The following is a 26027-nucleotide window of genomic DNA, read 5'->3' on the forward strand; positions in this document are numbered from 1 at the left end:
ACTGGCAGTTGCACCAGGAGGGCAGGAACTCCTTTGGCTGGGTGCCCAGCTCAGGTGGGCCACGCACTGGGCCAGACAGGGAACTGGAGTGACCCACCTGACTTCTCTGGGTCTCAGCTCCTCCTCTGGAAAGTGGGGAGATTATTGTGACTTCCCAGGGTTGGGTGGGACTGGGAGGATGGGTGAGGGGCTGGCATAGAGCAGGTGCTTGGTTGGTGGCAGCCGCCATGGAACGGTGGCACCTGCCCAGGCCAGGCTCATCTGGTCTCACAGGGGCAGGCGAAGCCTCTCCAAGATGGGGCCAGGGTGGGACCTGTGCCCTCCTCTGTCCGCAGCCGCCCTGGGCACGCTGGACTTCAGCCTGCTGTATGACCAGGAGAACAACGCCCTCCACTGCACCATCACCAAGGCCAAGGTAGGCCCCGCCAGCCTGCCCCCAAATTCCCTGGCCCGGGGTCCTCGAGAGGGCCTAGGTCAGGGAGGCCAGACCACACCACTCCCCAGGTTCCTGTCCAGGCTTTTGGATGTCTGCGCTGTGTGGGGTGTGGGGCCAGGAAGGAATTCTTCTTTAAACCTTCTTGAATACCCATCCCCAAGAAAGGCCTTGGACAGTCAGGCATTGCGGGGAGCAAAGAAACAGATGAGAATGGGAAGATGAAGGCCTGGACCGAGGACCCTCGAGCCTGGGGAGGGGCTGCTGATAGGCAAAGAGAGGGGCAGGGTGATGTCTGTCCTGCAGGCCAAGGGAGGGCGGGTTGGGTGCTGGTGCCTCCAGGCCTCCCAGACGCCCTGAGGAGTGGGGACCCCACTTTGCACCCTGGAAGCCGAGCCACTGTAGGAGGCCGATGCCACTCCAGGCAGGGTGTCCAGGGCCTGAGCCCAGAGGCCCTCTGAGCCTCACTACGTGGGCTGGGGTTGTGGGTGCCTGTGGACCCCTCTGCAGCCTGGCCCGGTCCCTGGTGCTGCCCTCTGCAGCCTGGCCCGGCCGCTGGTGCTGCCCTCTGCAGCCTGGCCCGGCCCCTGGTGCTGCCCTCTGCAGCCTGGCCCGGCCCCTGGTGCTGTCCTCTGCAGCCTGGCCCGGCCCCTGGTGCTCCCCTCTGCAGCCTGGCCCGGCCCCTGGTGCTGCCCTCTGCAGCCTGGCCCGGCCCCTGGTGCTGCCCTCTGCAGCCTGGCCCGGCCCCTGGTGCTGCCCTCTGCAGCCTGGCCCGGCCCCTGGTGCTGCCCTCTGCAGCCTGGCCCGGCCCCTGGTGCTGCCCTCTGCAGCCTGGCCCGGCCCCTGGTGCTCCCCTCTGCAGCCTGGCCCGGCCCCTGGTGCTGCCCTCTGCAGCCTGGCCCGGCCCCTGGTGCTGCCCTCTGCAGCCTGGCCCGGCCCCTGGTGCTGCCCTCTGCAGCCTGGCCCGGCCCCTGGTTCTGCCCTCTGCAGCCTGGCTTGGCCCCTGGTGCTCCCCTCTGGCTCTGCCACTCAAGCATGTGTCAGCTCCATGTTCTCAACTGTCCTGTTCCCTTCCCCTCACCCCATCACTCCCTGTGGGAGGAAGGTGCCAAAATTGATGTTCTCTCGCAAGGTAAGGGCCTGCATGGCCAGTAGAGTCTCCGTAGTAGTGCCATGGAAGGGCCTGAGTCAGCCCAGCTCAGATCCAGCGGCTTCCCACAGAGCTGCCTGGGCCCAGCCCCACCCAGCTTCCCAACCTGCAGGCCCCCTGCCCCTCCTCCCAGCCTGGCAGCGAGGGCTGTCCTTGGCACCATGGCCACCCAGCAGGACAGGCTACTGCGTGCCACCCCAGGCTGTCCCCCAGCCCAGCCTGGGCCACATGTGGACTGCCATGGGTAGGTGTGAGTGCCATCCACGCCAGCCTCAGGGCCCTGGTAGGGCACTGAGAGGCCTGCACGCTCCATCCCACCCCTGCCCTCTCCTCTAGAACCACCCATGCTATGACTCAGGGCATGTCCAGCCCTGCCTGGCGGGGGCTCCAGCCCACCCCTAGGAGCAGAACTGAGCATTTGTCAAACCCCAGCTGTGCCAAGGTAGAGACCAAGCTAGACCCTTCCTCCTTTCCCTCTGTCCAACTTTGTAGAGGTGGTCCAGGCCTGGGGACTGGAGAGGTGCCAGCTGCCAGGCCACTCTGGCCAAAGCCCACCCCTTCCTCTCTCCATGCCAGACACCAGGGCCTTCCCTTCCCAGCTCCAGGTGCGTTTGTGTGTATGCGCATACATGGCTGTATGTGTGTCTCTGTGTGAACATGCGTGGTACCGTGCGTGCACACATGTAATTGTGTGTCCACTTTGGGCTGTATCCCTCAGGTATCAGAAGTGGGGGTGGGAGGCCCAGTTCCTTCTCTGTGTAAATCCAGTTCTGTAGGGAAGGGGTGGTGCAGGCTGGGGAAGAGCTGGGGCTCTGGGCTGGGGTGTGGGGAGGGGCCCAGGGTGGGTGAGCTGAAGCAGGGCTGGCCTCTGGAGGGCCAGGGTGGGGGCTGGACACCCTGGGGTGCACCCTTGCTTGTCCCCCCTTAGAAGGGTCAGTCTCAGTTTGCCCATCTGTAAATAGGGTTGGTTGTCCCTGCCCTACATGCCTGTTGTGAGCATTAAATGAGTTAACACGCGGCCCCTGGCACTACCAGTTCTGGGAGACTTTTTATTTTTATTGTGGTAAAATACACAGATATACATTTCCCACCTCAACCACTTTTTTTTACTTCTTCCCTCAGCGCTCAACCATTTTTAGCATACAGTTCAATTGTGCTAAGTACCTTCCACCTTCACACTGCTGTGAAACCCATCTCCAGAGCCCTCTTCAGCTTGCAAAACTAAACTGGGCCCATTAAACAACAGCTCCCCCTTCCTCCTCCCCTGGCCCCTGGGGAGGCTGCCATTTGGCTTCCTTCTCTATGGATTTGACTATTCTAGGGACCTCATGTAAGTGCAGTCTCCCGGTATCTGTCCTTTTGAGTCTGCCTTCTTTCACTCCGCAGAATGTCTTCAGGCTTCATCCCCATTGCAGCACGTGTCAAAACTTCCTTTTCAGGCTGAATGATACTTCAGACTAGAAAGCTCCTCTTCTGAACACTTCACCAGCAACAGCCTCTGAGAGGCCCAGGGCGGGGCAGGGCTAGGTTTTTGGGGAGAGGCTCTCCTCTCAAAGCCAGACCCCCCATCTGTTCCCTCAGTGCCAGTACCAGCCAGGGCCTCCCCCGGGGCCGCTTCCACCCATCCCCCCTGTATTAGTCCATTTTCATGCTGCCGATAAAGACATACCTGAGACTGTGTAATTTATAAAGGAAAGAGGTTTATTGGACTTGCCATTACACATGGCTGAGAAGACCTCACAGTTATGGCTGAAAGTGAAAGGCACTTCTCACATGTTTGGTGGCAAGAGAGAGAATGAGAGCCAAGGAAAACGGGTTTCCCCTTATCAGGCCATCAGATCTCGTGAGATGTATTCACTACCTCAAGGACAGTGTCAGACCATGAGATCTCGTGAGACGTATTCACTACGTCAAGAGCAGTCTGGGAGAAACCTCCCCTTGTGACTCGGTTATCTCCCACTGGGTCCTTCCCACAACCTGTAGGAATTATGGGAGTACAACTCCTGATGAGATTTGGGTGGGGACACCGCCAAACCACGTCACCTCCCGTGAGGCCCACCCCTAAACCATGGGATCAGTTTATGTCTCTTGCCAACTCCCAAGCTGGGGAGCATGTGCCCAAGGGCCCCACTAGCAGCTCCCTGCCCTGGAAACAGCCTCCCCACCTTCCCCTTCCGTGGACAGAGGTCAGGCTTCATGGGAGGCCAGCCCCACAGAAGGTGGAGGCACTGGCGGAACCCCAGGTCAGGGCCAGGGAAGCTGCCTGTTTGGGCACAGAAGTTGGTGGCAGCACAGTGACAGGGCCTCAGGCAGTGCCTGCTGGTCCTTTTGCTTTTGGCGAAATGTGTGGCTGCCCAGGGTGCTCAGGGAACTGCCGGGTGGAGGAGTAGAGAGCAGCAGCAGGGGCCTCGTCACAGTCCCGGGGTCTGAAGGACAGAGCAGGCATCCCTCCCATCCCAGCATGACAGCGCCCCTCGACCCAGCCTAGCTCCCACAGGTGTCTCGGGGCACGGAGGTGGGACCACGAGAGCCACTGGAAAGACATACGCCAGAACATGTGGTGGCCCAGAGGTTTGTAAGTGAAACGTGTCGGGAAACGTGGCCCAAATGGAAACATTTTAAGCTACAACAAACAAATGTATAAGGACTGTAAGAATAAGACACAGCAGTCAGGCACCGCCTGGTCAGGCCGGGCCACCAGATTCCCAGAACTCTGCGCTTCAGGCACTTGGTGGGAGAGGTGCAAGGCAGGGTGAGGGAGTTGGGTTTGGAAGAGCAGCCTTGTCACCTTGAGCACGTGTAGGGCCACTGAGCCAGGCCCTGTCCCAGAGGCAGCCCCACAGTGCAGGGCACAGCTCAGATGCACCCAGCAGACCTCAGCCACTTCTCCGGCGTCTCATGGGGGCCTGGCATGCAGGGAAGGGAGCAAACCCTGCCTGCCAGGCCCTGTGTCCACACGGTCTCCCTCCCTCTCACTCCAGCCCTAGGAAGGTGGGATTATTACACCCCTGCCCTTTTTTTTTTTTTTAACTTGAGACAGGGTCTCACTCTGTCACCCAGGCTGGAGTGCAGTGGTGCGATCATGGTTCACTGCAGCCTCCGTGTCCCAGGTTCAAGCGACCCTCCCACCTCAGCTTCTCTAGTTGCTGGAACCACAGGCACATGCCACCCCACCCAGCTAATTTTTTAGTTTTTTGAAGAGACAGGGTCTTACTGTGTTGCCCAGGCTGGTCTTGAACTCCTGGGCTCAAGCGCTGGGATTACAGGCGTGAGCCACCGTGCCCGGCCAACCCCTTTAACAGATGATAAAGCTGAGGCTTAGCGTGCAAAGTAACTCATCCACTTCCCAGCTGGTGAACAGGAGCTGAGCCTGGAGCCCAAGCCAGCCAGGCCCCCAAACCTCTGCCCTTTGCCAGTGGCAGGGAAGTAGGTGGTTGGAAGCCCCTGCCGCATCCCCCAGAGCTCCGTCAAACCAAGGTGGGGTGGGCCTGGGAGGGAGCCCCAGCCTTCCCTTGGAGATGGGCCTGGTGTGAGCCGCCGAGCTGCCTCCCCGGCCTGGCTGGGTAGAAGCCCTTTGAATACTATCCTGGGGTTGCCGGCTGCACCCCCACAGATGCCACAGCTGCCTCCCTGCATCCCTGTGCACCATCCCAGAAGGAAACAAATGCAATTTTCAGAGACAAGAGCCTGCTGAGGTCAGCAAAGCCCCTCTCTGTCCATGCTTCTGTGTGCCTCTGGCTGTGCACGCGTGGCTGGGTTTTCTAAAAGAACCAAAGTGAGAGAGGGGTGCCATCTTGTGGAGGGACCCTCTGTGGCCAGTCTGCTTGTGTGATCTCTGTGGACTGACTGGGAGTTGTGACAAATATGGCCAGAAATGGGGCCTAGTCTCGGACTGTGTCCCGGGGTTACGTGGATTTAGGGTCAGTGAGGGGCGTGGCCACTCAGGAGGCCATGCTTGGTAGATGGGGGACAGGAGTCAGGATGATGGCAGGGCCTGAGCAAAGCGGGGTGGAGAGGGAGGCTCAGAGAAGGGAGAGCCACCTGGCTTCCAGGATGAGGAGAAGAGAAAGTCTGTCCTGACAGAGGCCCCATGACAGCTGCCCTGGGCCAGGATGTTTTGGGGAGGGGAGATTGCATCAGCATTGAGCCATCCTCACTCCCTCCATCTGGAGGTGTGGGGCCCGGGGGCTTCTGTGAAACGGGCCATGAATGGACCCAGCCAGGAGACCCAGGGGACAAGGGCATCTGCAGGCCCTGTCAGTTCCATCTCCCCGATTTCCAGTTCACACCGTTTGCTGTTCTCTGCCCAGGGCCTGAAGCCAATGGACCACAATGGGCTGGCAGACCCCTACGTCAAGCTGCACCTGCTGCCAGGAGCCAGTAAGGTGAGGGGTTCCACCCAGGCCTGCCCACCAGCTGCACCCGCCCACCACCTCAGGCAATGCACTCTGGTCCTTTCGCTTTGGGGCCTGGACTGGGCTGCGGGCACCCAGGGAGGACCACAGCTGCCACTCCCCTCAGAGTCCAAGCAAGCTGATGGGACCTCAACCATTCAACTGCACACAGAGCACCCAGTCTGCCCCACACCCTGTTGCCTCCTGGGGACCTCACGAGTCAGCGTTACCTACCTGCTGATCTGGGGAAACCCCAGGAGAATTTCCAGGCCAGCATTTTATAAGAAGCATTCTCAGCTGGAAGTTACTATTAGGTGCAAACAAAGGACTCCGTGGTTAAATAACATGGGGAAACATTGTTAAACAGGTTTCTGTACCACAGGACTTCTCAGAGCATCTAACGTGTTGATGGGCTGTTCCTTGACTCTCCGTAAGGGGGATGAAGTGGGCAGAATCTGCCCCATGTGTTTGACCACAGGATGCCCTGACTCTCCGTAAGGGGGATGAAATGGGCAGAATCTGCCCCTCATTCCTACGCCGGATGACCCAAGCGTCCGACCACACATGTGCTCAGGGCACCAGCACAACAGGTGCATCTCAGACAGGAGAGAGAAAAATTGCTGTTAAATAAAAGCATCAAGGTGACCTTGGGCCATGGAAAGTCAGAACTTAATTAGACTTCCTTCTGTGCATCCTACACTTCAGTGCTGTTTTATTTTTAATTTCATGGGGCAGAGTCTGAGTTTACGTGGGGGCCTAAATGGGTAGGCCTGGGGCCCACAGCAGCCCAGGAGGACCACCCCAGAAGGGGCCTTTCCCCCTTCTCTAGGGAAGGCAGAGCTGTAGGAGAAATGGCAGTGCCCCACCACCTACTCCTGGGGAAGAAATGGGCTCCCCACACCGGGTCTTGATGCCCTTATGCTGCAAGAAGGGCTCAGGGATGTGAGGGCCAAGGGCGAGTATGACCAGGGAAGTGTGCTCAGTGACCCTTCATTTGTGGGACTGGAGCCGGCAGTGCATGGCTGCCCAGTTGTAGGAAGTCCCCAGGACTTTCCCTAGTGTTTTATAAAGAGCAGTCTCCTTACAAACAGCTCCTGAAAGCAATGGGAGAGAGGGATTCCTGTGCTCTTTCCACAGTGGGGAACCTGATGCTGCCACAGAGCTGGAATTGGAAGCCCAGGCTGTCTGACCTCCCAGCCTGGGCCGGGTGTGGCAGGCATCAGACCGATTCAGACAAGGAGCTCAGAGCCGCTGGCACAGGAGGAGGGAGTGGCAGCAATATTCCAGCTCGGAGAGGCCACCCCCGAGGCAGACCCAAGGACGGGATGGGTTCCAGGCAGAGGGGACGGTCCACAAAGGCAGGGAATGCCCTGGGAAGGAGACTCCAGTTCCACACAGGCCTCCTGCAGAACCTACCCCGTGGCATCGGGCTGGAGGTGGGGTCCTCCTTGGATGAGCCTCCTATGGCTGCTGCCAACAAATGACCACAAACTTCGTGGCTTAAAGCAGCGAGTTTACTCTTGGACTGCTCTGCAGGTTAGAAGTCCAACAGTGGTCTCTCTCTGGGCTAAAATCAAGGTGTCGGCAAGGCTGCATTCCTTCTGGAGCCCGGGGAGCCCACAGTTTCCTAGCTCTTTCCAGCTTCTAGAGGCCATCGGCCCTCCTGGGATTGTGGCCCCTTCCTCCACCTTCACAGGGGGCCCCATTGCATCTCTCTGGCCCCCTTCCTTGGTGACGTCCCTGACTGTCTTCTCTGTCCATTCTTCTGCTTTTAAGAACCCTGTGACCACGTTGGGCCACCCAACAATCTAGGATAATCTCCCTATTCTAATGTCGGCTCATTACCAACCCTAAGTCCACCTGCAGCCTCAGTCCACTTGGCCATGTTGATAACACATTCACAGGCTCCAAGATGAGCATGTGGCCATCTCTGGGGGCCATTTTTCTGTTTGACACACACTTTGATGCTAATAAGATCATTTTTCTCTTCTCCAGGCAAATAAGCTCAGAACAAAAACTCTCCGTAACACTCTGAACCCCACATGGAACGAGACCCTCACTTACTACGGGATCACAGATGAAGACATGATCCGCAAGACCCTGCGGTGGGTGAGGGCCCCAGGCCGCCTGCTCCCTCCCCAACCCCCACTCCCACCCGGCTTTTCCTAATGAAGGCAGGACTGGAGGGTCAGATGGTCCCCTGTGGGTTCAACCTCATGCCAGCAACTCCAGCCTGGGGGCTTGAAGAAAGGCAGAAAGGTCTGCCCATGCTAATGGAGCCTGGTGGGTGGAAAAGGGTCACCCTGGCCCCAGTCCCCTGAAGGTGCTTCCTGGGGCCTCTCAGGGTGCTGGAGGTGGTTCCCTCCAGAGAACCGGCTCTCCCAGCCTCCTGGCTACTCCTGGCACTGGTTCTGCCTTCTCCTGTCCCCTCTTCCAACCTGAGGACACTTGTCCATGACGACAGTGCCTGATATCGTGCCACACTCTGCCCCTGTCAGGGCCCAGGCATCTTGTGCGTCTCCCACCCCAGACCAGGGCAGGGCTTGGGGCAGGAGAAGCCAGGGCTGGCCCTACCTGAGCACATCTCCACCATGCCCAGTGCGTCTGAGGCACTGGCTGTGCCCCTCACCACCGCCCCCGCTAGGATCTCTGTGTGTGACGAGGACAAATTCCGGCACAATGAGTTCATCGGGGAGACACGTGTGCCCCTGAAGAAGCTGAAACCCAACCACACCAAGACCTTCAGCATCTGCCTGGAGAAGCCGCTACCGGTGAGAGGATTGATTGAGCACCTGCTGTGTACCTGGCTCGGTGGCAGGTGCTGGGAAGGCAGAACTTCCTGCCTGTGATGGGACTCATGAGGGGCAGAGTGAGAGGGGAGGGGAGACCAGGGAGGTGAGCATGGAGAGTCAAGGGGGTGGAGGTGAGGAAGGACCCTGGCTTTCACTCTGAGTGGCCACGGGAGGGTGCTAAGCTGAGGGATCACGGGGGATGACATTTTACCAGGCTCGCTGGCCTGGGCTCAGGATGGCTTGAAGAAGAGGGAGGAGAGGGCAGGAGGCCTGGGGAGATGGGGAGAGATGGGCACAACCCTGGCCTGACCTTGGCAGCGGTAGGAGGGCTTGATTCTGAACCGGATGTGCAGGCAGCAGATAGGACGTCCTTGGGTGAGGGAAGGGCAGATCCAAGGTTTGGGGCCTGAGCCACTGAAGCCTGAGGGGCTGTTTGCTGCGCTCAGAGGACTCAGCAGGGACCATGGGTGGACAGGACGTGCAAGGAGCATGCTTGGAACATGTTAGACCTGAGTGCCTGTGAGATACGCAGAGGAGACAGCAGAGTATCCTTTCCTAGAAATGGCATTTGTCTCAACGTTATGTCAGAACAGATTTGCCCCCGGCCTGCTCCAGCAGCTACGCCCTCTGAGTCTTGGTCTCTATGTCCCTCTTCCCTCCCCTATCCTCCCTTGTCTATGGCCTCACCTTCACCTGGTTCATAGGGCTGGTGAAGCCAGGAGTCCCCCGTGCCACTGGGGTCAAGAGAAATCCTGGGGCCTCAGCCTCCCAGTGTTCAGGACACAGGTGGAGGCACGGTCCCCTCGATGGCACGTTGTCCCCCTAAGAGGACTGGGCAAGGGGCAAGTTTGGGAGGACAGAGCCCGGTGGCTGTCCCCAGTGTACCCAGCCCCAGTGGGGCCCGGGGACGTGGACTCACCTCGAGCTTAGCCCAAGTCAAGCCCCGGGGGCGAGTCAGCCTGAGGCCACGGCTTCTTCCTAGAATCCCAGTTACTTTTGCAGAATTTGATCCAATTTTAATCCTTGTCACATTCTCTCCCCCTCAGACATTTGTGTGATGGATATAACTTTTCCTGTTTTATTATTAGTCACTAACCACAGGTAACCCGGTTTTTCCACATGGTCTATGTCACTTAAGAAAGGCAACATCTTAGGAGGCCAAGGCAGGTGGGTCATGAGGTCAAGAGTTCGAGAGAGCCTGGCCAACATGGCGAAACCCCGTCTCTGCTAAAAATAAAAAAATTAGCCGGGTGTGGGGGTGCATGCCTGTAATCCCAGCTACTCAGGAGGCTGAGGCAGGAGAATCGCTTGAACCTGAGAGGCGGAGGTTGCAGTGAGCCGAGATTGCACCACTGCACTCCAGCCTGGGTGACAAGAGCAAGAGCAAGACTCTGTCTCAAAAAAAAAAAAAAAAAAAGCAACACCAGCCCTGCCTTAGTGTTCCTGAGTTTTCATCACTGGCATAAACAAACAACCACGTGGGTATGTACGTGGGGTGTCAGCGTGTGTGTGTGTGTGCTCGTGTGTGAATTGTGTGTAAGAGCATATGTCAGTACGTGTCTGTGTGCGACAGTGTGTGTGTCCACATGTGTGGTGTGCGTTCGTGAAAGCATGTGCGTCCCTGTGCATGGCCATGATCAGGGTGTTGCTGGATGCGCTACCGGCTCATTGGTGCCATTCGGGGACTCACAGTGACCGCAGGAGTGCAGCTGGGGATGCACCCCTGGCAGTACAGCCACATTCTGGTGGTACTTTTATTATTATTATTTTTTTGAGACTGAGTCTTGCTCTGTCATCCAGGCTGGAGTTCAGTGGCAAAATCTCTGCTCACTGCAACTTCTACCTCCTGAGTTCAAGCAATTCTCATGCCTCAGCCTCCCGAGTAGCTGGGACTACAGGCGTGTGCCGCCACGCCTGGTTAATTTTTGTATATTTGGTAGAGATGGGGTTTCACCATATTGCCCAGGTGTCTCAAACTCCTGACCTTGAATGATCCACCTGCCTCAGCCTCCCAAAGTGCTGGGATTACAGGTGTGCGCCACCACGCTTGGCTAATTTTGGTATTTTTAGTAGAGACGGGGGTTCGCCATGTTGGCCAGGCAAGTCTCAAACTCCTGACCTCCAGTGATCCTCCTGCCTTGGCCTCCCAAAGTGCTGGGATTACAGGCATGAGCCCCTGTGCCAGGCCTCTGGCGGTAGGTTTTAGAATTTACAGTCTGTGAACATTATCTGTTTTAAGGCAATACTGAGCAAGACCCAGTGGTCTTCATATGAAACAACCCGAAGTACAATGTCCCACCCCTGAAAAAAGAGCTAAAAATATGCCTGCTGGTTGGTTGGTTTTTTTTTTTTTTAATGAGATGGAGTCTATGTCGCCCAGGCTGGAGTGCAGTGGCGCAATGTCGGCTTACTTCAACCTCCACCTCCCGGGTTCAAGTGATTCTTCTGCCTCAGCCTCCCAATAGCTGGGATTACAGGGGCCCGCCACCACACCCAGCTAATTTTTGTATTTTTAGTAGAGACGGGGTCTCACCATGTTGGCCAGGCTGGTCCTGTACTGCTGACCTCAGGTGATCTGCCCGCCTTGGCCTCCCAAAGTGCTGGGGTTACAGGCATGAGCCACTGTGCCTGGCCCCTGCTGGTTTATATTGTTTAATTTTCACACCACACACACTGACACAAGCAGCACAGGGCATTGAGGCCCTCACACACAAAGCTCTGCCTGAGCGGCAGATAGCGAGATCTCGCAGGCCTGGCCTGATCCACCAGGAATGGCTGCCTGAGCACTGTGTTGAAAAGGATTCTGAGGTGGCATTGGAGCCCAGGGCAAATTCTAGGATCGATTAGCCATGTCTGCTCTGGGCGTGGGAGGTGGCGAAGGTGGCCGGTGGGGCATGTATGTCTTCCCTGCTCAACATCCCTGCTCACCTCACAGGAGTCTCATCTCCAGAAAGGGTTAGATGTAGCCAGAGGGACTCACTTTGGTGTTAGGCAGGGCACGGTTGTGAGCAAAAGGAGGTGGCTGGGGCTGCTTAGGGGGCACGGTTGTGAGCAAAAGGAGGTGGCTGGGGCTGCTTGGGGGGCACGGTTGTGAGCAAAAGGAGGTGGCTGGGGCTGCTTGGGGGGCACGGTTGTGAGCAAAAGGAGGTGGCTGCGGCTGCTTGGGGGGCACGGTTGTGAGCAAAAGGAGGTGGCTGGGGCTGCTTGGGGCGCACGGTTGTGAGCAAAAGGAGGTGGCTGGGGCTGCTTAGGGGGCACGGTTGTGAGCAAAAGGAGGTGGCTGGGGCTGCTTAGGGGGCACGGTTTTGAGCAAAAGGAGGTGGCTGGGGCTGCTTAGGGGGCACGGTTGTGAGCAAAAGGAGGTGGCTGGGGCTGCTTAGGGGGCACGGTTGTGAGCAAAAGGAGGTGGCTGGGGCTGCTTAGGAGAGGAGCCTGTTAGAGTCCTAAGGGGATCCAGGGGGACACAGGGCTCAAGCTGGGCGTGTCCGTGTGGGCTCAAGCTGGGCGTGTCTGCATGGCTCAAGCTGGGTATGTCTGGGTGGGCTCAAGCTGGGTATGTCTGGGTGGGCTCAAGCTGGATGTGTCTGGGTGGGCTCAAGCTGGGTATGTCTGGGTGGGCTCAAGCTGGGTATGTCTGGGTGGGCTCAAGCTGGGTATGTCTGGGTGGGCTCAAGCTGGGTATGTCTGGGTGGGCTCAAGCTGGGTTTGTCTGAGTGGGCTCAAGCTGGGTATGTGTGGGTGGGCTCAAGCTGGGTTTGTCTGAGTGGGCTCAAGCTGGGCATGTGTGGGTGGGCTCAAGCTGGGTTTGTCTGAGTGGGCTCAAGCTGGGCATGTGTGGGTGGGCTCAAGCTGGGTTTGTCTGAGTGGGCTCAAGCTGGGTATGTCTGGGTGGGCTCAAGCTGGGTTTGTCTGGGTGGGCTCAAGCTGGGCATGTGTGGGTGGGCTCAAGCTGGGTTTGTCTGAGTGGGCTCAAGCTGGGCATGTGTGGGTGGGCTCAAGCTGGGTATGTCTGGGTGGGCTCAAGCTGGGTATGTCTGGGTGGGCTCAAGCTGGGCATGTGTGGGTGGGCTCAAGCTGGGTTTGTCTGAGTGGGCTCAAGCTGGGCATGTGTGGGTGGGCTCAAGCTGGGCATGTCTGGGTGGGCTCAAGCTGGGTATGTCTGGGTGGGCTCAAGCTGGGTATGTCTGGATGGGCTCAAGCTGGGTATGTCTGGGTGGGCTCAAGCTGGGTATGTCTGGGTGGGCTCAAGCTGGGTTTGTCTGAGTGGGCTCAAGCTGGATATGTCTGGGTGGGCTCAAGCTGGGTTTGTCTGGGTGGGCTCAAGCTGGGTATGTCTGCGTGGGCTCATGCTGGGTATGTCTGGGTGGGCTCAAGCTGTGTATGTCTGGGTGGGCTCAAGCTGGGTATGTCTGGGTGGGCTCAAGCTGTGTATGTCTGGGTGGGCTCAAGCTGGGTATGTCTGGGTAGGCTCATGCTGGGTATGTCTGGGTGGGCTCAAGCTGGGTATGTCTGGGTGGGCTCAAGCTGGGTATGTCTGGGTGGGCTCAAGCTGGGTGTGTCTGGGTAGGCTCATGCTGGGTATGTCTGTGTGGGCTCAAGCTGGGTTTGTCTGAGTGGGCTCAAGCTGGGTATGTCTGGGTGGGCTCAAGCTGGGCGTGTCTGCATGGCTCAAGCTGGGCGTGTCTGGGTGGGCTCAAGCTGGGCGTGTCTGCATGGGCTCAAGCTGGATGTGTCTGGGTGGGCTCAAGCTGGGCATGTGTGGGTGGGCTCAAGCTGGGTTTGTCTGAGTGGGCTCAAGCTGGGCATGTGTGGGTGGGCTCAAGCTGGGTTTGTCTGAGTGGGCTCAAGCTGGGTATGTCTGGGTGGGCTCAAGCTGGGTTTGTCTGGGTGGGCTCAAGCTGGGCATGTGTGGGTGGGCTCAAGCTGGGTTTGTCTGAGTGGGCTCAAGCTGGGCATGTGTGGGTGGGCTCAAGCTGGGTATGTCTGGGTGGGCTCAAGCTGGGTATGTCTGGGTGGGCTCAAGCTGGGCATGTGTGGGTGGGCTCAAGCTGGGTTTGTCTGAGTGGGCTCAAGCTGGGCATGTGTGGGTGGGCTCAAGCTGGGCATGTCTGGGTGGGCTCAAGCTGGGTATGTCTGGGTGGGCTCAAGCTGGGTATGTCTGGATGGGCTCAAGCTGGGTATGTCTGGGTGGGCTCAAGCTGGGTATGTCTGGGTGGGCTCAAGCTGGGTTTGTCTGAGTGGGCTCAAGCTGGATATGTCTGGGTGGGCTCAAGCTGGGTTTGTCTGGGTGGGCTCAAGCTGGGTATGTCTGCGTGGGCTCATGCTGGGTATGTCTGGGTGGGCTCAAGCTGTGTATGTCTGGGTGGGCTCAAGCTGGGTATGTCTGGGTGGGCTCAAGCTGTGTATGTCTGGGTGGGCTCAAGCTGGGTATGTCTGGGTAGGCTCATGCTGGGTATGTCTGGGTGGGCTCAAGCTGGGTATGTCTGGGTGGGCTCAAGCTGGGTATGTCTGGGTGGGCTCAAGCTGGGTGTGTCTGGGTAGGCTCATGCTGGGTATGTCTGTGTGGGCTCAAGCTGGGTTTGTCTGAGTGGGCTCAAGCTGGGTATGTCTGGGTGGGCTCAAGCTGGGCGTGTCTGCATGGCTCAAGCTGGGCGTGTCTGGGTGGGCTCAAGCTGGGCGTGTCTGCATGGGCTCAAGCTGGATGTGTCTGGGTGGGCTCAAGCTGGGCATGTGTGGGTGGGCTCAAGCTGGGTTTGTCTGAGTGGGCTCAAGCTGGGTTTGTCTGGGTGGGCTGAGGGCCTAGGAGAGAGGGTTTGGGGTGTGCAGCAGCCAGAAGGAAGAAGCCGGGTAGTCTCGGGAGGGCAAGGAATGGAGAAGCATCAGGCTGGCTGGGGATGGGGAGGCCTGGAGCTGAGATCTGCCTTGAGAGGCAGGCACTGGCAGCTGCTGAGGCAGGGAAGGCACTGGATGGGCTCCCTACCTGGCTCCCAGCTTCTCCAGGGTGAGGAATGTACCAGAACTCTGTCTTCGGGGTTCTCCTGAGGGAGCCACATCCAGCACCCTGAGAGGCTCCAGGAAGCACCTTCAGGGAACTGGGGCCACGGTGACCCTTTTCCATCCACCAGGCTCCATTGTCATGGGCAGACCTTTCTGCCTTTCTTTGAACCCCCAGGCTGGAGTTGCTTGTATGAGGTTGAACGCACAGGGGACCATCTGTCCCTCCATTCCTGCCTTCACTAGTACAAGCCTCCAGTGGGCCCTTAGTGCCAGGCCCTTGCCCAGCGCTGAGGTATTAAAGATGACGCAGGTATTATCTGGATGCGGTGGCTCATACCTGTAATCCCAGCACTTTAGGAGGCTGAGGTGGGTGGATCACTTGAGGTCAGGAATTCGAGACCAGCCTGGCAGACATGGCAAAACCCTGTCTCTACCAAAAAATACAAAAATTAGACTGTGTAGTCCCAGCTACTCAGAAGGCTGAGGCAGGAGAATCGCTTAAACCCGGGAGGCAGAGGTTGTAGTGAGCCACGATCGTGCCACTGCACTCCAGCCTGGGTGACAAGAGTCAGACTCTGTCAAAATAAAAATTTACAGGTAGAGTTCCAACTTCAAGGAACTTAGGGGCTGGGGCAGACCCCTGAGGAAGCAGGGGGCCACACCGGGCCATGACAGGATAAACCCGAGGCAGTGGGCGCGCAGAGGGGACGGCCAACCCACCCTGAGGGTCAGAAAAGCCCCCAGGCCCAGAAGGACCAGGAACTTATCAACGGTGAACACTGAGGAGGTCAGAGGAGGGTGCTGGAGCTGTGGATTAAAGGTGCACAAAGGTGTGGAGGTGGGACCCGGCTTCAAAGCCAAGGGAAAGTCAGGGCGGGCTGTGAGGAGGACCTGGTGGAAGACCGTCCGCGGAAGCCGAGCGCGCCAGGCCGGGGGCTGCAGACCCGTGAAGGGCTGCTTAGCACTAATGTTAGGCTCTGTGTGCCTTGCAATCTGTGGCCACCATGCAGCTCTGTCCTTAGGGCAAAAGCAGCCATAGAGAAGCATCACGGAGCTGGCAAGGCTGCGTTCCAACAACATGGTGTTAATGGAAGCTGAAGTGTGAATTTCATGTCATTTTCATGTGTCACAAAATATTTTTCATTTCATTTTTCTTTCTGCTATTCCAAAAAGTAAGAACCAGCTGGGCATGGTGGCTCATGTCTGTAATCCCAGCACTTTGGGAGGCCAAGGTGGGAAGATCCCTTGAGCCCAGGAGTTTGAGATCAGCCTGGGCAAAATAGTGAGACCCCTGTCTCTATTTTTTTGAAAAAGAAATTGTTTAAAATAAGGGTAAGAGCCATGCTTAGCTCACATCCCACACAGAGCCAGGCGTCAGGCCTGATCTGGCCCCCGGGCTGCAGTTGCCAACCCCTGGGCTGGCCCTTGCTGGGCTGTGAAGGCCACCGTAGGCCACATGCAGCCAAGAACAGGGAGGGTGTGGGTGAGATCCAGCCCTGGAAGAGCCCTTGGGAGGGAAGAGATGACAGAAGGGCTGTGAGTTCACAGTGAGGCCACTCACCAGGGACCGTGACCAGGCCCGGCTGCAGCAGCTGGATGGGCGGGCTCAGGAAGAGGAGGCCAAGGACGGCCAAGAGAGGGGTGGGAGCAGGTGAGGACTGAGTGACCATCCCGTCCAACAGGTGGACAAGACCGAAGACAAGTCCCTGGAGGAGCGGGGCCGCATCCTCATCTCCCTCAAGTACAGCTCGCAGAAGCAGGGCCTGCTGGTAGGCATCGTGCAGTGCGCCCACCTGGCCGCCATGGACGCCAATGGCTACTCGGACCCCTACGTGAAAACGTGAGTGTACCGTGCATGTGACCACCTGCCACATCTTCACCTCCAAGGACGGGGGTCCGTGTGCCAGCTCCGTGGTCCCAGGTGGCAGGCACCCAGGGAGTACCTGAGGTACAGGGGCGCCTGCCACGTCTTCACCTCCAAGGATGGGGGTCCATGTGCCGGCTCCGTGGTCTCAGGTGGCAGGCACCCAGGGAGTACCTGAGGTACAGGGGCGCCTGCCACGTCTTCACCTCCAAGGACGGGGGTCCGTGTGCCGGCTCTGTGGTCCCAGGTGGCAGGCACCCAGGGAGTGCCTGAGGTACAGGGGCGCCGTGTTCCCTGATGGGCTACCTTGGCAACTCCAGGGGTTAAGCATGGCCAGCCCATTTCACAGATGGGGAAACTGAGGGACAGAGAAGCTGAGTGGCTTCCCAGGGTCATGCAGATATTAGTTATCACCTGATGCTATGTCCAGGCCTCTCTGTGACTGAGGGGCCCAGGAGGGGCCATGAGTCGGAGGAGGGGACAGAAGGCGGGGCCAGTGCCAGGGGTAGCCAGGAGGCTGGGGGAGGATGCAGAGGAACTCTGCCAGGCCTTTGCAACTGCCCACATTTGCCCAGCCCTATACTGGGGCCACAGATGTGGATAAGAGTCCACCCAGCTCTACCAACAGGGCTGATGGTGGGCCTGGGGAGAGACACTAACTCAGGGGGCCATGCCAGGTGGCCTGGGCCACAGAGCTGTGGAGCTGTGAGCCTGGTCAGGAGAGGCTGTGTAGCTCTGAGAGCCAGGCAGGAGCTGGCGACCCTTTGGAGAGGGTGCTACAGGTGCCACAGTGACTACCGTCAGTGCTCGGGGCTCTTCAGAAACTAGGTAGGTATGAGTGTGAGCTCACAGGGAGACTCTGGAAAAGTGAGACTTGGGGAGGAATTTAGTTCAGCAGAAAGGAGGGGCAGGTGCTTCAGGGAGGGGGAATGACAGAGGGATGGCCCTGACCTAGGGGACACCAAGGACCCAGGTGACTAAGGCCTCAGGGACATCTTGGCACCATGAAGAGGCCAGTACTCCTCGTGGCACAGCTCTAGGGGCACCATTCCCATGGCCATGATCATATTTCTGTCACTTTAAAAATTGTATGTGGCAGGTGCAGTGAGTTACACTTACATTCCCAACACTTTGGGAGGCCAAGGCAGGAGGATTGCTTGAGGCTAGGAGTTTGAGACCATCCTGGGCAACATAGTGAGACCTCCATCTCTACAAAAAAATTAAAAATTAGCCTGGTGTAGTGGCATGTCCCTGTAGTCCTAACTACTTGAGAGGATTGCTTGAACCCAGGAATTTGAGACCAGCCTTGGCAACATACTGAGACCTTGTCTCTACAGTTAAAAATAGTAATAAATTAGGCCGAGTGCAGTGGCTCGTGCCTGTAATCCCAGTAATTTGGGAGGCCAAGGCGCACGGATCACCTGAGGTCAGGAGTTTGAGACCAGCTTGGCCAATACGGGGAAACCCGTCTCTACTAAAAACAAAAAAATTAGCTGGGTGTGGTGGCGGGCGCCTGTAATCCCAGCTACTTGGGAGGCTGAGGCAGGAAAATCACTTCAACCTGGGAGGCGGAGATTGCAGTGACCCGAGATCACACCACTGCACTCCAGCCAGGGTGACAGAGCGAGACACTGTCTCAAAATAATAATAAACAAATAAAAATAATATGACAATAATGGGATGGCCACTTTGGGAAGCAGCTGATAGTTCCTCAGAAAGTTAAACACAGAATCACCATTTGATCTGGCAATTCCACTCCTAGTTATATACCCAAGAGATAAGAAAAACATGTCCATCCTAAAACTTGTGCAGGAATGTTCATAGCAGCACTATCCACAACAGCCAAAAGTGGAAACACCCCAAGCGTCCGTCCACTGATGAATGGATACACAAATGAAGTCTGTCCCTGCAGTGGAATATCAGCCCTAAGAAGGAGTGTAGCAGGTGCGTGGACTATCAGCCCTAAGAAGGAGTGTAGCAGGTGTGTGGAATATCAGCCCTAAGAAGGAGTGTAGCAGGTGCGTGGAATATCAGCCCTAAGAAGGAGTGTAGCAGGTGTGTGGAATATCAGCCCTAAGAAGGAGTGTAGCGGGTGTGTGGAATATTAGCCTTAAGAAGGAGTGTAGCAGGTGCATGCTACACGGTGGGAGGACCTTGAAAACAAGATGCTAAGCGAGAGAAGCCAGACACAGACGGCCACGTGTTGCAGGACTCTATTTCTATGAAGTGTCCAGAATAGGTCAACCCACAGAGGCAGAGACTAGATTTGTGGTTGCAGGAGCCAGGGGAAGCTTGAGGGGACATGGGCAGTGTGTAGAATGTGGTACTATGAAGTTAAAAATGAATAAATTTGAACTAGAGGAATTATTGTAACATGGACAGCTGTCGAAAACACAACAAACGACACACACAGTAGGATACTGGTTTGCGTATATATGTGTTTTTTCTTCTGACTTGTCATTGACTTGAATCTCACGCGTATATATCCTTGCAGGAGGATATGCAATCTGAAGCCAAAATGGTGTGATTTTTTTTTTTTTTGAGACAGAGTCTTACTCTGTTGCCCAGGCTGGAGTGCAGTGGCGTGATCTCAGCTCACTGCAACCTCTGTCTCCCAGGTTCAAGCAGTTCTCATCCCTCAGCTTCCCAAGTAGCTGGGATTACAGGTATGCGCCACCACGCCAGGCTAATTTTTGTATTTTTAGTAGACGGGGTTTCACCATGTTGGCCAGGCTGGTCTTGAACTCCTGACCTCAAGTGATCCACCCACCCTGGCCTCCCAAAGGGCTGGGATTACAGGCGTGAGCCACTGTGCCCGGCCTATGGTGTGACATTTTTAAACCAGTTTCAATGCCCACCTGCCAGATGGACAGGAATTCCAGGGTCACCTGCTGGGTTGCCCAGAAAGCAGAGTCTTACCTGCTGTGACAGATGGTCTGGTCAACTTCCACAGGCAGGTGGGGGGCCATCTGGGCAGGGCCTGTCCACTGTACCACAAGCTCCTCCCTGCCACAGGTGGCTGTTGTGGGTGCTGCTGGACCCCTGCAGCTGGGTCCCACCTGCCAGCCGTGGGCCAGGTCACGTGGCCTTTCAAAGACAGGCCGAGCTGTGGGCCACTCCCTATATCTGAGCCACGCCTCACCTGAGACCTCCACGTCTGTTTCAGACACCCTGGGTGAGACACGAGGGCTGCTGCTCAGGGCTCCTCAGGGGTCCCCATCTCTGAAAGGCCCCTTCATGGACCAGGGGCCTCTTCCTCACTAAAGCAGAGGAAATAAGGGCACAGATTAGATGGTAAGAGGGGCACCCCTCAGCTGCATCCTAGACCTGGAAGAGAGTGTGGCCTGTGCCCCAGAAGAAAGGGAGGGACGTATCTAGCGGTTGATGCTGAGGGCCAAAGCTAGATGGGTCAAGGCCTTTTGTCTGCACTATTATTTTTATTTGTTTTCTTTATTTCTTCCTTTCTTTTTTGAGACAGTGACTCACTCTGTCACTGGGCTGGAATGCAGTGATGCGATCACAGCTCACAGCAGCCTCAAACTCCTGGGCTCAAGCAGTCCTTCCCCCTCAGCCTCCTGAGTAGCTGGGACTACAGGTGTGCACCACCATGCCTGGCTAGTTGTTTTTTGTATTTTTTGTAGAGACTGGGTTTTGCCGTATAGGCCAGGCTGGTCTCAAACTGCTGGACTCAAACGATCCTCCTAGCTCGGCCTCCCAAAGTGCTGGGATTACAGGTGCAAGCCACCATGCCCAGCTAGCACCATTATTTTTATAAAGCTCATCTCTGGTGATACTTGCCCCAGTTTCCCCAGGCTGGAAGTTGACCCCAGGCCCAGCTCTTGAGGGTTTGATGGAAAACCCCAGGAGTAGCAGTGCCTGTGACAATCGCTGACATGTCAAGTTACACGTAATATCCCTGAGCTGCGCGATGGCTGCGTGTGACGCGCTCAGCAGCCTGTGCTGTCGCTCCTGTTGTTATCTCCATTTCATGCCAGCGAAAATGGCAGTAACTGGCAGCAATGTGCTGTGCCACCCTGGGCAACTCCCTTCTCTGGCTGTCTTATGTATAACCAGAAGGGGTTTCTTCTCAAAGCCACAGGCAAGCAGAAGGCACTGTGCAGAGGGCTCAGAGGTACGCGGCACAGGGCGGCTCTGTGAGCCCCGGTGGCCAGGACCACTGTCCTGACAGCAAGGGAGGGAGAGACGCCACAGGGTGGGCCTCAGGGGCTTTGCAGGGTGGGCTTGTGCCAGAGTAGGGTGTGCTCAGGGAGGGTGCTGAGGGATCTCCCCAGAGTGGTCAGATGAGGAGGGAAGGGCACTTCTGGTAGAGAAAATAGCAGAACAGAGGGCAACGCTGGCGGAACTGTCCATGGCTGAAGGTGCCGAGGCTGGAGCCTGTCGTGGAAGTCTGGTGGCTGAGTGAGGGGTCACCAGATGGGCACAAGTTGTCCAGGCTGAGGGTGCAGAGATCCCAAAACAACTTTCCTTCCAGGGGCTTGTGAAGGCAGGGCACGCAGGACCCTTCTGTCCCTGCTCCTCACCCGTCACCAAACAGGCCAAGGACAGTTCACAGCAGACACAATACCAATATGTAGAGAAATGGCCAAGGAGCATAGTAAGTAACTAAGGAAATCCGCTGTTTCCGGGTGGCGGGCTTAGGGGAATCCCCCCAAACTTTTTTTAAATCAGGTTTATTGAGGTACAGGTTGAGCGTCCCAAAGCTGTAAATCCAAAACCCCAAACATTCCAAGCACCGACATGACGCTCAAAGGGAATGCTCATTGGCGCGTTTGGGATTTCAGATTTTTGAATTTTTGAGTTAGGGATGCTGAACTGGTAAATATACTGCAAAGATTACGAAATATGAAAAAATCCAAAATTCAAAACATCTGGTCCAAGCATTTCAGATAATGGATCCTCAACCTGTATCATTCATATCCAGTGAGTTTTTCTTTTCTTTTCTTTTTTTAGAGACAGGGTCTTGCTCTGTTGTCCAGGCCAAAGTGCAGTGGCACAATCATAGCTCATTGCAGCCTTGAACTCCTGGGCTCAAGCATCTTCCCACCTCAGCACTGTGAATAGCTGGGACTACAGGCATGCACCACCATGCCCAGCTAATTTTTAATTTTTTGGTAGAGATGGGGTCTCGCTGTATCACCCAGGCTAGTATAGTCTTGTTTCCACCACCAGAATCAACATAGAGAATATGACCCCAGAAAGTTCCCTGGCCCCAGGCAACCACTCACCTGTTTTCTGTCTCAATAGTGTTGCGGTTTCCAGACTTTCCCATGAAACAGTCAGATAGTGTGTTGCCCTGTGAGTCCGGCTTCTTTCACACGGAGGAATGCGTTTGAGATTCATCTGTCAGTTGCATGTACCAAGAGTTTGGTCCTTTTTGTTGCTAAGTGGTCTTCCATTGTGTGGGTAAACCACAAGTTTGTTGTTGATGAGTTCCCCAGTTGAAGGGCGTGTGGTTGTTTGCAATTTTTGGTGATGGTAGAAAGCTGCAATGAACAGGTTTTTGTGTGGACATATGTCTTCATTTCTCTCTCCTAATCCCAACTTTTGTCCACATGCATTTTCTAGTGCTTCTGTAATAAACCAGTATTATTTATGCCATGAAAGTCACAATTTTAAAATATGCAAAGTAAAGCAACTATGAGATATCATTTTCTGCCTGTCAAACCAGCAACGAGTTTTTAAATGATAGCATTCAGCTTTGTCGCAGGCACTGTGTGTCAACCATGCAGCCTTTCTGGAGAGGAACTGGGCAGAATAAGCTGGACATGGGCATGTCTTTGGGCGGTGCCTTCACTTCTAGGGATGCAGGTTAAGCTGGACATGGGCGTGTCTTTGGGCGGTGGCTTCACTCCTAGGGATGCAGGTATTCGCTGGACAGATGTTTGTTAAGCTCCCTGGTGCCAGGCCCAGGGAGTTGGTCATGGGTGAGACCCCAGAGACCCCAGAGCACATTCAGCAGGGACAAGGCAATTGTCATGCAATTATCTATGCAGGAACAGGGTGAGAAGCTTTGCAAAGAAGTTGGGGACCTCTTGTCCCCTTCTCCAGCCTGCATATGACCTCCCTGTCATAGAGAAAGGAGTCTGAGCCTGGCTTTCAAGCACCACACTTGTGCTTGCGGGCTGTGTGACCTTGGGCAAGTCACTCCCCCTCTCTGAGCCTCAGAGGAAGACAGCTGTTCTGCATCAGAGTCTAAGGCCTTAGTGGCTGTGGAGGGAAGAACATCTAGGTGGCCTCCCTGTGACTGCACAAAAGGTCTTGTCCTTCCTCAAAGCTCCAATGGAGGTAGTGGTGATGGTTGTACAACTCTGGGAGCCTACTAAAGGCTACTGCATTTTACACTTCAGAAGGATGGATTTTATGATATGTGAATTATATCTCAATAAATCTGCTATTTTATAAAAGAAGCTTGAGGCCGGGGGTGGTGGCTCACGCCTGTAATCCCAGCACTTTGGGAGGCCAGGGCAGGTGGATCACCTGAGGTCAGGAGCTAGAGACCAGCCTGGCCAACATGGTGAAACCCTGTCTCTACTGAAAATACAAAAATTACCTGCGCATGGCGGCACATGCCTGTAGTCCCAGCTACTCTGGAGGCTGAGGCAGGAGAATCACTTGAACCCGGGAGGCGGAGGTTGCAGTCAGCCATCTGAAAAAAAAAAAAAAAAAGAAGTTTGAACAAGAGACCAACTCTGCTAAAAACTCTGTTCTGGTGGGAAACGTGAGCTTTATGAAAATTAGACTTCCAGAAATGAGGAAAAACCCCTTTCCTAGGGGGATGGAGGGCGCCCCCCAGGGTTAACTTCAGGAATGTGTGTGTGAACAGAAGTGCGATGGATGAAGGGACCACTTGCTTCTCGAAAACAACGTCTCGCCTTTGCCACAAAATAGCGTTGGGAAAATCCAATGACTAGGACAAAAGAAGGGCCCAGGAATCTCTCTCCAGGGACAGAAAGCTCTTTGAATACCTGCTGGCTTGATCTATACCCCATAGCATGTCCCCATCCTCTGCCTGTCCATTGGATGTAATTCCAGATACCTGAGGCCAGATGTGGACAAGAAATCCAAACATAAGACAGTGGTGAAGAAAAAAACCCTGAACCCGGAGTTTAATGAGGTGTGAGGGGCTGGTGAAGCTTCATGAAGGCCATTCCTCTGCCCCACAGCAGTGGGGGTGTGGCTGGGTTTTCAAAAGGTCATGGCGCAATGGGGAGGGTGGTCAGAGACGGTGGGGAGGGGCCGCACCAAACCACAGACACAGGGGAGCTGGGGGACCCCTGGAAAGCTCTTGGCAGGACTTGTCGGATGTAGGGCTGGGGGGAGGGAAGTGTTGAGGGGAGTCCTGGGTTCTTATGGAGGCAACAGGGCAAAGAGGGGGTGAGAAAGATGGGGAGAAACTCTGTGTGGGGCAAGGGGACTCGAGACACCCTGGGGCCCCAGGAAGTCTTCCGCCCAAGGCGGCAAGTATGGCTGGAAATGCGGATTCCCCCCAAGGAACAAGAAGGAAAGAAGAGCAGAGGGGCTTTTGGTAGAGCCCACGCCACACCAGTGATCCAGAGGCAGGCAGGGGAGGTCGAGAAGATGCTTCCAGAGAGTGAGGGGAACCCCGGATGGAAGGGAGGGTCCCACAGAGAAGGGAGGGGTCAGCAAAGCCAGGCCCCAGAGAGGCCCAGGATGACAAGGACTGTGGGGCATGCAGTGCCTCTGCAGTCAGGAGGCTCCCGGGGTGTGGGGAGAGCAGGCTCAGGGACAAGGAGCAAGCGGGCGAGGGGACAGGGGCCCTGAAGACCCCAGTGGAGCTCAGGGGGAAGTGGGCGAGACATGTGAGCATCCACCCCTCATCCACTCTGAGCACTGATCACCCCCGTCCCTCCTCTTTCCCTACACCTCATACCCCTCCTGGCCCCCGGCCAAGGCCCAGGCCTCGTGGCATCAGCCCTAACACTCCCTTCTTGCCAGCAGGAGTTCTGTTACGAGATCAAGCATGGGGACCTGGCCAAGAAGTCCCTGGAGGTCACCGTTTGGGATTACGACATTGGAAAATCCAATGATTTCATTGGTAAGGGGGCATAGTGGGAACACCGTCTCACTGTGTGCCTGTCCTGGATCAGGCCACAGCCCCTCTTTCCTGGTCCATGGGGAAAGCTGGAACCACGGACCACCTGCCCCTAGGTCAGGGGCCTCAGACCTTCTCCAGCCTGACCCTTGTGCCCCAGGAAGAGACAGACCCAGAGATGGAAGGAGTTCTGGGAGGGTCACACAGCACTCTGTGGTGGAGCACAGACAAGAGACAATGATGGGCAGTGCCTCGGGCTGGACTCTGAGCCCTAGAGTCCCCAAATTCCCAGTGGGCCTGGTGGCTGCGCATAGTGGGGCTGCCTGGCCCTTTCTCCCCTCTTCAGGCCCCCATTCCTTGACCCCTGATGCTGCCTCTGCACCCTGCCCCTATCCCTGCCCTGGTGGAAGAGAGACAGGATGGCTGGGCCCTGACGGGGCCAGAGTGTGGCATGGAGGTCAGGTCCTGTTCATGCTCAGAACTCAGCGGGCAGTGGGAGAGGCTGGCCTTCGAGCACAGAACCTGGGAGGGGGCATGGGCCCCACGCCTGGGAGTTGGGGGTCCCTGTGCCCCAGCTGCCCCTCCTGTCCTCCTGCAGGTGGTGTGGTTCTGGGCATCCACGCCAAGGGGGAGCGCCTGAAGCACTGGTTTGACTGCCTGAAGAACAAGGACAAGCGCATCGAGCCCTGGCACACGCTCACCAGCGAGCTCCCAGGGGCCGTGCTCAGCGACTGATGCCCACCCGCCACTGCTACCCCTGCCGCCACCTGCGCCTAGCACTTCCGGCCCCGGGCTTCCCCAGCAGCCACCAAGGCCTGTGGCCCCCACACTGGGGGAGATCCAGAACCCCTGCTTGGACACAGAGCCACTGCAGTCCCCGCTCGGAGGATGTGGAGGGCTCAGCCACTCTGGGACGGGGAGGGCAAGGAGCTGGGGTGGGGGGCTCTCAGCCCTCTGGCGCCCAAGAGGCCGGTGGTGGAAAGAGACCTCAGCACCTGCCCAGGGGAAGGGGACACGCCCATCTGGGAGCAAAGACCCTTCTAGAGGTCAGCCCTGGTTGAGAGGACAGGAGTGTGGGGGTGCCTTGGCAGACAGTGGGAACAGAGGAGGGAGGTGGTGAGCAGACAGACAGGTGGAGGATGGGACCTTGAAGACTGGCTGCTCCAGCCCAAGAAAGCCTGACTGCATCCCTCATCTCCTTCGCTGCTGGACAGATGGAAGAAGCGGGCCTGCCGGCCGAAAGTCTGCCAGAGTTCCCGGAGGCTCCTGATGACGGGTAAATTGGCACATGCTTCACTCAATTATTCCACAAGCCCTGGGGGT

General features: G+C 56.6%; 1 protein-coding gene across 1 annotated transcript; it reads left to right on the plus strand.

Annotated features, from left to right (window-relative positions):
* On the plus strand, positions 1 to 25740 carry LOC129523819 (double C2-like domain-containing protein beta). The gene is made up of 8 exons (XM_055347591.2): positions 1 to 415; positions 5894 to 5968; positions 7973 to 8082; positions 8622 to 8748; positions 16449 to 16606; positions 23684 to 23765; positions 24611 to 24707; positions 25303 to 25740. Exons 1-8 carry the CDS (start codon positions 296 to 298, stop codon positions 25437 to 25439), a joined length of 906 nt encoding a protein of 301 aa, XP_055203566.1. The 5' UTR covers positions 1 to 295; the 3' UTR covers positions 25440 to 25740.
* Positions 25741 to 26027: the final 287 nt, after the last annotated feature.

The sequence above is a fragment of the Gorilla gorilla genome, chromosome 6 (assembly GCF_029281585.2).
Source record: "Gorilla gorilla gorilla isolate KB3781 chromosome 6, NHGRI_mGorGor1-v2.1_pri, whole genome shotgun sequence".
NCBI classification, from domain to species: domain Eukaryota; kingdom Metazoa; phylum Chordata; class Mammalia; order Primates; family Hominidae; genus Gorilla; species Gorilla gorilla.